Here is a 12910-nt window from a genome sequence, read left to right as displayed (position 1 = left end):
AAAAATGTGTTTTCTCTGATGTTTGTCTTGGTGCTGTTAGGATGGATCGTACGGCTTGGATTGCAGAGAGAAATGTGACTGCGTTAACTCCGATGGCTGTGATCCAGTTACGGGTTTCTGCCGCTGTCTTGCAGGTTGGACGGGTGAGTTATGGAGCTGCAGTTTGAGCCAACATTTGAAAATGCTGTGAATCCAGTAACATTAGAAAGAACACCTATGATGTTCAGATTGATACCACAGAAAGTTCACATTTTAGTGGCCTTGACCTCAAAGTCAAGCATTTGGCAACTGTGATATAATTTGTGCATTTTTGGTTGCATATTGGTGGTACAGTAGAATATTTATTCATACCAGCACGCCTGCTTCAGTCTGTTGACAAAATGCCATTCAAAGCATTTTCCCAATTTTACATTCACTGAATATTCATAACAATAATAACCCTTCTACGCTATATTATTAAAAGTATTAAGTAACTTTAATGACACCCTTTTTCACTATAACAGCTCCCAGTCTTGTGGCAAAGTTTTCCTGTATTCATGGGAATTTTTGGCTATTCTATTAAACATTTGTGAGGTCAGACTAGACCCGGATGAAAAGTTCTGCCTTGCAGAAACTGCTCTAACACATCTCCACTGCTCTAGAGTCCAGTAGCTGGGTGCTTTACACCACTTGCATTGCATTTGGAGTGGTTCTTATATAGCACTTTTCTATTCTATAGAATTCTATTCTATAACGTATAGTTCACTGACCCAACATTGAATATACACATATCACAAAAAAATCACATTTGTCTTTTCCTTTACTTTTTTCAGCTAAAGAGTGAACAGAAGGATTGAAACATGATCTTTGAAAAAGTTGGACAAAGTGGGACAGGGCCTAATGTTGAGCACAGTAATGTAACATATATCTTGTGCTGAAACATTATGTAAATGGCAAACGGACTGGTTCTTATATAGCAAATAATATTGAGTAATCAGAGCCCATCTTTCCATACCGCCCATATCACCCCAATAGAGCACTCCGCTCTCAGATTGCTGTCTTTCTTCTGTTCTTTAGGATATTAAAAAGTAAATTGGGAGGCTTTCAGCTTTCAGATTCCTCTTCTGTGGAACCAGTTCCCAGCTTGGATTTGGGGGACTGACACCAGCTCTACTTTTCAGAGTAGACTTAAAACGTTCCTTTTGGACAAAGCTTATGTCAGCCTGGTTGTGCTGGAGGTTTCTGCCTGTTAAAAGGGAGTTTTTCCTTCCCAGTCTCACCAAAGTTGCTCAAAGGGGGTCGTCTGATTGTTGGGGTTTAGCTGTACTATTGTAGTCTTCACATAGAAGCATTAAGCACTTTGAGGTGACTGTTGTTGTGATTTGGTGCAATATGAATATGAACTATATGAAATTGTTACTTTACTCGAGCACTCAAAGTGCTTTATAAACCACGTGTGACACTTTCACAGGCAGGTGTCTGTGAAGCTACTCAGTCATCCAGGTCATCGTAGTCTAAGGAGCTTGCAAAGAAAAGCGTCTGGACTTCTTTAAGTTGCTTGAAGACGTTTCACCTCTCATCCGAGAAGCTTCTTCAGAAGCTTCTTCTTCATTTTGCAGCTTATTGTGTAAGACCTATGCCATACCCATGATACATTCCCCTGGCATTAGTGTTTCCATGGTAGCAATCAATGACACTTGCTGGCTGATGGCACTGAATAATTACATTTTTTGGTACATTTAATGGTGTTTAAGTCAACATAGTGACTTTGTACCACTGATGAATTTACCTGAAATCCGACCACTGTATTAGTTTTATTTAAGCTGTCGTGCGTCTCGTGTCTCTCTAAAACCAGCCCTTGGAAGATCAAATCGAAGGTGCACAACAAAGTAATAAATATACTGAGAGTGGGTTTAAAAATTATTTTAGATGTGCCTCTATAGTCACATGGTCTCAGAGAAGAACAACTTCGTTGAAAACTATCCAATGAAACTGATGAATCTTCATCAAAAACACTCCAGAAGAGCTTAAAAAATGCACTTTAGTTTGACCTTTGGCCTCTTCAGGGGACATGGGATCATGAGCCATATCTAGACCCTCTGAAATGAGGGCAGCTGGAGCAGTTATGGAAAATACCTCAACACACATTCAGTAGAGGAGAATAAAATAAAACATGGATGGGGAATAGAAGACAGAGGAGAAGGGTGCAGACAACAATAAGGTATGAATTCAGACTACAAATCGATATGACAAACACACAGCAGATTCAAACCTATAATTCTAAAACTAGGGACGTTCAAGCTTGGATGAGTTTGAGCTGTTTTCAATAATTCAACTTTACAAATGTTCCCACGGATAAGGCACCTTTCAAGAGAGCCTTTTTACACAAACATTCTCCTCAGCAGTGATATTACACTTCACCGTGCCCTTGTTTACTTTATTAATTGTCATGTTCGAGTTGTACCTCTCCTTGTTTCATCCACTAATTGTCAATTAGTAAACTTGTGGTGAGAGAGGATCAATATGAGAGGTGATGAATATGGAGAGGACATTTTAATTCACTGCCAGAGGGAAAACTGATAATGAATTGACATTGAGGGAAACTTCAACATATTGATGAATAGATAGATCAAAGTTTAGAGTTAACGACTACATGAAGTTTGAAGAAACAAAGAAACACCAGATATCTGCGTTAGACTGAAATTAGTAAGCCTGTGTAATTACAGTTCAGGTAATAACTATGAATGACAATTAGACTTGTGAGAGTCTGTGAAGCTGAAAGATAATACAGTGCATATCAATTAAAGACCCCAAAGATTCTCCTGTGATTATTTACACTCTGACTCAGTGAGATCAAATTTAAAAAGTCTGCAGAGAGTAAAGTGTAAACCGAACAACTTTCTGGGGAAAACGTGGTCTTGTTAGGAGAGATGGTACCCATCCCCCTTTAGATGGAGCAGTCTGACCAAATTTATCCAGAGTTGGGACCAGGAAGCAGAGTCTTATACACCATCTCTGCAGCGTCCTTCCTCCTGTTATGATCCAGAGCTGCATCCCTGCAGAAACTATGTCTGTTCACAAAAAAACAATTCCAAATGAAATTAAATAACAATATAGCATCCTCAACTGCACCAAAGATAAAGCACTTAAATGTGGATCAGTACACATAAGGTCCCTGTTAGTAAAGGATTTAATAACTGATCAACACATCAGTTTATTCTGACTGAAGGAAACCTGGTTACAGCGGGATGAATACGTCAGTTTAAAGGAATCAACACACCCGAGTCGTCCTGTCAGAATTCTCAAGACAGGATGGACGAGCAGCAGCAGCAATCTTCAACTTATGAAGCACAGCATGTCTTTTGTCCTGTCTCCTTCCCCATCAACCCCAACCAGTCACGGCAGATGGCCGCCCCTCCCTGAGACTGGTTCTGCTGGTTTTTTCCTGTTAAAAGGGAGTTTTTCCTTCCCACTGTCAAGTGCGTACTCATAGGAGGTCGTGTGATTGTTGGGGTTTTTCTGTATTACTGTCTCTACATAACAATATTGTGATTTGGTGCTATATAAATAAAATAAAATTGAACTGAACTGGAACTGATTGAATTAACCATCGATGGACAACAGATAACTGAAAAAGCAGTTTATTGTTATCTGTTGTCCAGCTGGCACTTGGAGTTTTGATTTGATTTTTGTGACTGATTTAGTGTTCGGAAAAAATAATTCTAATGGGTGATTTTAAGATAACATACGATAAGATTTATTATTATTGTAGGCTCAAGCACTGGAAAATTTGGTATATATAAACATAAGCAGTCATACTATAAAAATGAAAGATTGAAGAAAATATCCTTTATTTTATTTGTCCATTCCACTACATATGAATGCATTGTTGAAGGATAGAGGTACATAGATATAATTATAAACAGGACATGTTTGAAGCAGACACCAGCTCACCATTGAAGCTGAGTCCGCGCTCAAAGGTGCTGTTAATCTGGGCCAATCAGGAACCTGACAGCCAGCACCTGCAGTACCAGCTCAAAATCAAGAGTCAATAACAGAATAAGCTGTTGGGCATTGGCTGAGAAGATTCGGTGGCAGTTTTTTCAGGGGTGCAATTCACATACACAACTCTACTATTTAAAGAGATCTTAGGGATGTAAAGGGAAATAAACTGACTTTCCAGCAGCACTCTACGATCTATTGAAAAGAAGGATTGTTACAACAAAGAAATAATCGACCAAACAAACATTTCTTTACTTTTTAAGTTAAGTTTAGATGTTAGAATGTTATTAATTGCATCATAATGTCTGAAAGAAATGTTAAATGTCAAAGAAAGTTTCTAATGAGCTGCAGGCTGAAGTGAGACGTGTACTGTATTTACACATACTCTCTGTTTCTATTCCGTCAGACTGTCCCCTGTGAGCCGTACGGGCTCTGAACTATTGTGCAGACCAGTTTTTGTGCAGACAGACTGCTGCCCCACAGGACACACGCACACACACATGCAAGACTGATGAAAGACGGAGACACTTTACCAAAGAATTAGACAGGGAAAAGTCTTGGGTAGTATTTGTGAGATTTTATGTGTTTATTCATATAAACTGACATTTATTCATACATGTGCACACACAAATGAATATTTAGACAGCAAAATAATTAAAAGCATGTTTGGTTTTGTTGAACACAATGCCAGTTATCACCTTTACATGCACACCAGTTTACCATCTTTTTGTTTTAGACTAACACACACAACACAAAAACCTGCAGACAGCCTGATTATAATATAATGAACTAAATAACAGTTTATTGACATTTCCAATGCTTAATAAGTGTCTAAACATTACATCGATCAACAGATATCACAAATATCACAATCGGGGGCCAATTGGAAGACATCAATTAAGTGAAGGTGACCAGGTTTACTTACTACAGCCCACAGTTTGCTAGTACAGCATTATGTTAACTGCTAGCTGAGTTCCTGTGAGAACTCTACTCATCTCTGCTGATTTTTTTTTTTTTTTTTTATCACCCTGCCGTCTCACTTTTCACCTTTAAGTGACATGTGAACCTCTGTGTTAGGAATACCAGTTTGACTTTATTTAAGAGCTCATAGCTCAGCGCTCGGCAGAATAAAGCTGTTTGCTTTACTATAGCCTACATTGTGTGTGTTTGTGTGTATTTTGTGCAGGTGTCCATTGTGACAGTGTGTGCGAGGAGGGTCGCTGGGGACCCAACTGCTCCTACAGCTGCACCTGCGAGAACGGGGGCTCCTGTTCTCCAGAGGACGGCACCTGTGTGTGCGCTCCAGGCTACCGGGGCACCAACTGCAGAAGAAGTAAGGGATTATTTTTCACACCCACGTTTCTGCAGTCGTGTACTGTACTCACTCGACCACAGCTGCAGTCCTGACATTTTGCTTTAAATAGAAACTACAAATAGTACTATTAACAAGACTCCTATACAATTAGTAAAAAAGGAGAAATGAATAAAATACTGCTGTCAGCGTTAATCTCGTTAAAATGACGTTAACCACATAACTGCATTAACGCGGTAAATCTCTGTTAGCACGTTAGCCCAGATTGCCCCGTGCATGGGGCTGGACAGCGCTAACGTGCTAACGAGTGAACCTTGCTAACGTGTTGACGCCGTGCAGTCCCACGCACGGGGCGCTAACTTGCTAACGGAGATTTACCGCGTTAATGCGGTTATGCCGTTAACGTCATTTTAACGAGATTAACGGCACTAGAATAAAGTGATAGCTGCCACCTGGTGCACTGTTTCTACTGGATAATCTTTGTTATTCCAGTTTGTAACTTCTTCGCAGGTCTTTGAAATAAAGTCTGTGTAAAATTTGTTTCAGAACTAATTAGCAAATTTAATGATCGCAGCATTTGTCTTACGAAAACAGAAACAGTCCTCGTGGCTGGCCAGAGGGATGCTGTGGGTTATGTTGGCACTTCCACCTCTTCTGTAAAGATTCAGAGGAGGAGAAAACATCAGAGTTTTACAGAAATCAATTTTGAGGCTTGTTTTCAGTCAGGGTGAAAATAACCACAAGGATATCGCCATTTTTACTGACTTTAGCATTAGGGATCTGTGTGTCACCCTGCATATTAACCTGTACACGGTGGTTTATTTAATGGGTGATGCTGGTGTTCTGAAATTAAGAGTCTAAATTCCCATGGTAATGGCCCAGTGAAACTGAAGCTTAAAGTTCATTTATTTTGTTTAAGAAAATAACTGCAACTCATTCATGTTGCATCTGCTTGAAATCGAGCCCAAGTCTGATGATGCTCATAGAGTGAGTACATGGAGTGTGTTTGTATGACCGTTTCTTCTGCTTCTTTTGGCATCAGAGTAATACATTTAAGCTCTCTTGATTCACAATTTACACAATTATCATAATGAGGAAAATCCTGTAGCATGAGGGAAGAGGGTTGCCTTGCCAGTTAGAGTAATTAGAGTTACGTCAATTAAAGCAAATTAAAGGCCAGAGGAAGACTTATGAGTCCTTCCTGTGTGGGAAGGAAAAACAAATCAAAACTAATACAGCTAACAGGCTGACCCATGGGACGAGGGAATGGCTAGAACGCTATTCCCAGTACACACAGCATCACAGAGTGCACATGATGAGCCATAATGTGGATTTTTCCTCCACAGCATGTTCTCCTGGCTTCTATGGCCATCGTTGCAGTCAGATGTGTCCTCAGTGTGTCCACAGCGATGGGGCATGCCACCACATCACCGGCCACTGCAAATGTCTCGCTGGATTTTTTGGCTCCCTCTGCAATGAAGGTCAGTTTGTCTGATTCCATTGAAAAGTAATTCAGAAGTACAGAAGTAGAAACACTTCATAATTACAAATAAGTGTCATTAACCGCAGGTCGCGCACACAAGCGGGACCCAAAAGCAAACTCAATACACTTCAGAGTGAGCAAGTACAGGTTTTATTTATTTAAAAAAAGGTGACCCGGAACAACCAAGGGAGGCGAAATCGCCGAACTGAAGAAAACCAGGAGGACAAAGCACACAGGGAAGCCGTCATTGGGAGGCTGCAACACAAAGGGGAAAAGGTCCGTGTACAGGGGAAGGGAGAGGCACAACAAGACAGGGCTATAGCAATCTGGCCAGAGCCGGACCGTGGGACTCTGAGGTGGTGCACTCAGAGATCCAAGCAGGCAGGTGGCAGGTACGAAACACCAGACAGTAACCTGAGCACATGGAGATAGAATTAACACAGTTCAAGCAACACTTGGATACACACTCTGCGGGGAGCCAAGTTACCACTGAGGGGTGACTAACGGACTGGCGTGGAGCAGCCGTCTGTGCAGAGTTAAATAGTCCTCCTGGTAATCGCCTGGAGTGGGATGCAGGTGTGAAGGTGATGGCCCAGCCTGAGGGTGGCCACCGGGGCATCCCACACGCTCCTCAGACACAGAGACACAAACCATGACAGATTTCTTGATCTTAGCAACTTCATCTATCTGTTGATTGTAATCCCATGCAGGGACTTGGTTGTCCATGTCCATGAATTCCTCTTCCTGTTCAGCATCACCATTTGTCTTCAGCTGTCTGAGGCAATCTCTGAGGGCCGTCTTTCTGATGTATTTACAGATGCTCTTTTTTTCATCATGAAATGTGGAACTTCATGTATTTTTGAATCATTCCCACTGGCCTGTGGAATACCCAAGTACTTAAGATTTCAGTGATACTGCCAGTGGGGATGGTGCGTAGAGCAGTGTTCACATCTACAAGCATTTCCACTAATGAAACTCTGTCAGGTAGCTGGGGGTTCTTGGTTGGTGGCTACTTTGAGTCTCACTACAGCCACAAACTCTCCAGAGAGTCATAAAGCCTGCAGAGAGGATTATATGAACGGATCTTCCATCAGTGGACACAGAGCGCTGTAAGAAAAGAGAACAACACATCATCAGAGATAGTCAGGTCTCTGATGATGTGTTGCTTCAGGTCACACCCTCTTTGCACCAAAACAATCAGGATACAGCCAGAGATGCAGCAGAGTGGACAGTCTGTCACACACACAACACGCTTCCACAACAGCTTCTTTCCCACCACAGTCAGACTGATGGCGAAAAACAAAATCAGTAAAATACACACAAAATCAAATGTATCCAGTATGATATATATTTCTATATGCAATCCACATTTCAGTGTGCAATAGACTAACATGCAATATTTTCTATACAATAGTCATTTATGTGTAATGAAGGAACTGCTGTTCTATGCTTGGTATAGACTGAAATGATATAGATTAGACACAGACTGAAAAGCGCTAGATTTTGAGCTTCTGAGGGAAAACAGCAAAAAGCAGTGTGCTTAACAGGAAGTTGAGATAGATAGACTAGCAATACTTGCTGAGGGGAGGAAGAAACAATGCTATTAACCTCTTAAGCCCCAACGCCCCCTGATACGATATATATATTTATATATGTGTATATATATATATATAGTTGTGTGTGTGTGTGTGTATAGAGAATGTTTGTCCATTATTCTCACTATTGTTTTCACTGTGCTGTTGCCTTTGAATCTCCAGCTTTGATCGTAGCTGTCTTCTGCTGATGATATTGCACTGATGTTGACTTAGTGTCCACATCAGTGCATATAGCACCTTTCATTGGGCCAGAAAAGGGTGGAGAGCCCACTCCGGGTCAGGGATGGGTTCAGCAGAAATGGGCTTCCTCCGAAGGGTGGCTGGCCTCTCCCTTCAGTTCAGTTCAGCCATCCGGGAGGGCTCAGAGTAGAGCCGCTGCTCCTCCACATCAAAAGGAACCAGTTGAGGTGGTTCGGGCATCTGACAAGGATGCCTCCTGGGTGAGGTGTTCCGGGCACCTTCCACTGGGAGGAGGCCCCGGGGCAGACCTAGGAAACGCTGGAGAGATTATATCTCTTGGCTGGCCTGGGAAAGCATGGTGTTCCCCCGGACAAGCTGCTTAGGCTGCTGCTCCCGCGACCTGTCCTCAGATAAGCAGAAGAAGATGGATGGATGAACCTGTCATTGGGTTCCATAGTCTTTTTTTCTCAGAGTTGGTGCCCTGTTTATACTTCAATTACAAACTAAGTACAGTCTGGAAGGTGAAAACAAATGAAACTTTGCTAGCTTATCAAAACTGACATGGACAGTGTGTAGTGGTTGTTCTCCAAGATAGAGGTCAGCTGTGGTAGACTTCTGCCCCTATGGATGTGGTGCTGTTCTTGTGCTACCGTGATCACTGGATCTGTAGTGTCTTTTAAATAAGTCTTTTCTAGCCACTGGGAGGATTTCTTGAGGTTAGCAACTTCATCTATCTGTTCATAGTGCTGTCAAAAAGTATTTACCTCCTTGCTAATTTCAAATTTTTTGGAGATTCATCACACTTCCATGTTTCCGATCATCAAACCAATTTTTATTCTAGACAAAGATAGCATGAGTAAATATAAAATATGCTTTTAAAATGAATTAAATGTATTAAGAAAGCTGTCCAAACCTGTATTCTTAGTGTTTTCATAGTGTTTTAATGGTTACGTAGGCACAGCACCAGAACAGAGCTGGCGTCCAATATAATCACTGCAGTCAGCCTCCTGACATCATTAGCTTTAGGTCAGAATGCAAGCTCTGCATTCAAAAGCAAAGCCCTTGACTGTTGGCGTTTCAGTGGAAAATCTACCAAGTGAACTCATTCTTAGTCCCTTTTAGTGCAAAGTATTCAACCATTTTATCTCAATAATCTTTTTGTTGCCTCCTCCTTTACATCAATATCTTAGTCTGGCTTAGTTTCTCAGTAGGTTGAATAGGTGTTCATCCTCCTGTGAACCCAGTTGGTTCAAGGTCTGTTGCTAAGTCGAGTTTTAGAGGCAGTGGAGGAGTGTGCTTTGAAATATTCATCATCATTAAACATGAGGACAGCCTTAGTTATGCCCTGTCCTACATTAGCCATTCTGCTGGCCACTGTGTGAGACAGTCCAGCACTGAAACATTCTTATGCTTAAAAGATTGAGCAGCAAGAAAAACAGCAAAGAAATTAAAAAGCTAAAATCCTTTGGGAGCCCAATCAGCATCCCAACTGAAAATAAGAGAGGCTGACATGAAACATGGCACTCGGTGTCCTGGCAAATGTACGTGGCTGAAAGGTGAGCGTATTTCGAGCCCACATTTCTAACAACTACTGAGTCAGGGTAGCAAGCTTTACTGAAAGGTCACTGAGAAATCCAGATTGTGTGACAGATCCAACAACAGTTGCATTGCCGCTTTCTCTCTGTAGCATCCTGCACTAGCTTGATCCAAATGACAGGAATACCGCTGTCTTTGAGGGGAACTAACGCTGCCTCAAAACATTTGGTGAGGGTTTGAGAAGTGACAGACAACCCAAAAGGCAGAACCTGGTATCTGTAGGTTACAACTTTGAGTGCAGACCTTACAAATTGGCTGTGGTCTAAGTATACAGCCACATAAAAGTAAGCAGGTTTCTTGGCAAATGAAAGGGGGCCAGTTTGAGTCCAGCCACTGGCATAAATCCCCCTTGGTTGCATCAGAAAAGAAACTGTACCAAATGAAAGATGTGGACATGCCTGCTTTGGTGACCCTTGTACCAAGAAAGTAAGTCAGTGTAGTTTTAGATCAGTTGTTGTAACCCAGTATCTTTAGTCAACTCCATTCAAAAGTGTTAGCATCTTAAACTTGTAAGACTGCAGACGCTTGCTTAACGCATGCAGGTGGAGAATAGGATGAAAAACCTCTCCCTTTCTTTACAACAATAAATAGAAACTCTAACAACCTTTGTTCATTTTCTACCTTATTATTGCCACCGCCTTGTCTCCCACAATAATCTTTACTACTGAGAAGAAGTGAGACGGCCTGGTCCAGAATTATAGCAACAGTTATTCACCCACAGATGAGGAACAAGCTGAGGGAGGTGTGCAGAGGTGTGCTACATCTTTGAGCCTCTGTTTAGTCTGTAAAGGCCTCAACAGTTACAAATAGAAATTTGTAGTATGTCTATGCTGTCTTACATATACTTGCTAATGGTAGCTTATGTCTGTATACTATATGTATACACAAGAAAGCTAACAGTAGGCAAAAACAGAACGCAGTTTTATCCCCCCAAACAAGGTTCATCATGCTGAATTTGGCTGAACTTGGCAGCTAGAGGTCAACATCAGCAGGACTTGTTATTTTTATTTATTCATCAGCAGGGATTGTTTGATTTTCGTCATCAGCTTTGTCTCTCAGCTGTCTTTCTTGGATAGAATAGAATAGAATAGAATAGAATAGCCTTTATTGTCATTGTACAGAGTACAACGAAATTGGAGTGCCACTCCCTTGGTGCAAGTTTCAATAGTAAATATAAATGTAAAATATAAAAAGTACAAAAAAAAAAAACAATCGTAAGTACTCAAACAATAGTATGTACAATATATACAGGATAGCAGCATTAATATAATGACAGTATGAATAGCAGCATAATATAATGACAGTGACGGTATGGAATAGGTTCAATTGTTTTTGTGCTTATTTACTACGGTGATAGCTCTGGGAAAGAAGCTATCCCTGAATCTGTTTGTCCTGGTTTTATGTGACCTGTACCGTCGGCCTGACGGTAATAGTTCAAACAGTTGGTTGCTGGGGTGAGAGTGGTCCTTGATGATATTGCCAGCTCTGCTGAGGTACCGAGAGTTTGCAGTGACCTCCAGGCTGGGCAGAGAGCAGCCAGTGATCTTCTGGGCTGTGTTGATGACCCTCTGCAGTACTTTCCTGTCCGCAGCTGAGCACCCTGCATACCATGTTGTTATGCCGTACATTAGGATGCTCTCTATGGTGGCTCTGTAAAATGTCACCAGCAGCCTCTCCTCCAGGTTGTTCCTCCTGAGCACTCTCAGAAAGTGGAGACGCTGCTGGGCCTTTTTAACCACCGCTGTAGTATTTGCAGTCCAGGAGAGGTCATCAGATATCTCACGCCCAGAAACCTCATGGAGTGTACCCTCTCCACACAGCTCCCGTGAATGTAAAGTGGGGCCGGGTCTGCTCTGCCCTTCCTGAAGTCCAAGATAAGTTCTTTAGTTTTCGTGGTGTTCAGTTGGAGGTTGTTAACTGAACACCACTCAGTCAGTTTGTTGACCTCATCTCTGTAGTCCGACTCCTCCCCCCTTGAGATGAGTCCAACCACTGTGGTGTCATCCGCGAACTTCCAATCCGGATCATATCCAAGTGGAAATGCAATACACAATATTTGGCCGCTTCATGACCGTAAAGTCATCTTTGTTGTCTTTATACTGATATCCAGGTGTACAGTGTATGCTGCTCCTCCAGCTGCTGCACAAAGTACATGACATACAATGCACAGATACCAGGGCTCCCTTGTTAGAGCCAAAGGAGTCATTAAAAACAATAGCTTTCTAGAGTGATGCAGAGGTTCTTTAATCCTTTTAATTGAGCTTGTATAGACTAATGCATGTGAATTGTCTGATGTAATATTTCAAAACACTGGACAGAGTTTTGGTAACATTTCAGTATATTATTGACTGCTACATCATCACTACTTGCTCAGACATTGACATAAAAAGTAACAAGGCAATGCATTTGAAATTACACGTGTTCCTCACAAAATGCACTCGGTGGATATTGTCAGGGGATTACTCTTGTGTGGAATATGAATATGTGTACATTTTGTAGTTTCAGAATAATCCCTCAAGAAGTCACTCAGGCATTTCACCCTGGACCAAGTTATTGTAAAGAAGGACAGAATGGCATCACCAGAGAGCCACAGCATAGATAATTAAAATTAATTGTGTGCTCATTTCATAGATGATCAACAGAGAAATAGTGAGCAGTCCCTCTCCTGAAAGTTATGCTCTCTGAACTCTCCTGGTCTTAATCATATGCTCTTTGTATGCTTTGATCCATAGTAGTCATAGTGTGTGTATATATATATATATA

At 41.5% G+C, this 12910-nt stretch overlaps 1 protein-coding gene across 2 annotated transcripts in view; it reads left to right on the top strand.

The window, feature by feature from the left end:
• LOC308398145 (multiple epidermal growth factor-like domains protein 11) overlaps nucleotides 1-12910 on the top strand; it is a 252798-nt gene that overhangs the window by 205634 nt on the left and 34254 nt on the right. For both annotated transcript variants that reach the window (XM_080884601.1, XM_080884600.1), the window contains exons 15-17: nucleotides 41-143; nucleotides 5168-5314; nucleotides 6640-6774. In XM_080884601.1, the coding sequence (XP_080740727.1) occupies nucleotides 41-143; nucleotides 5168-5314; nucleotides 6640-6774 (385 nt within the window). The remainder of the gene's footprint in view (nucleotides 1-40; nucleotides 144-5167; nucleotides 5315-6639; nucleotides 6775-12910) is intronic.

This window comes from Rhamphochromis sp. 'chilingali' (genome assembly GCF_963969265.1).
Source record: "Rhamphochromis sp. 'chilingali' genome assembly, chromosome: 6".
Taxonomy (NCBI): domain Eukaryota; kingdom Metazoa; phylum Chordata; class Actinopteri; order Cichliformes; family Cichlidae; genus Rhamphochromis; species Rhamphochromis sp. 'chilingali'.
The sequence above is the reverse complement of the archived record's forward strand: the minus strand, read 5'-3'. Positions and strand labels throughout refer to the sequence as shown.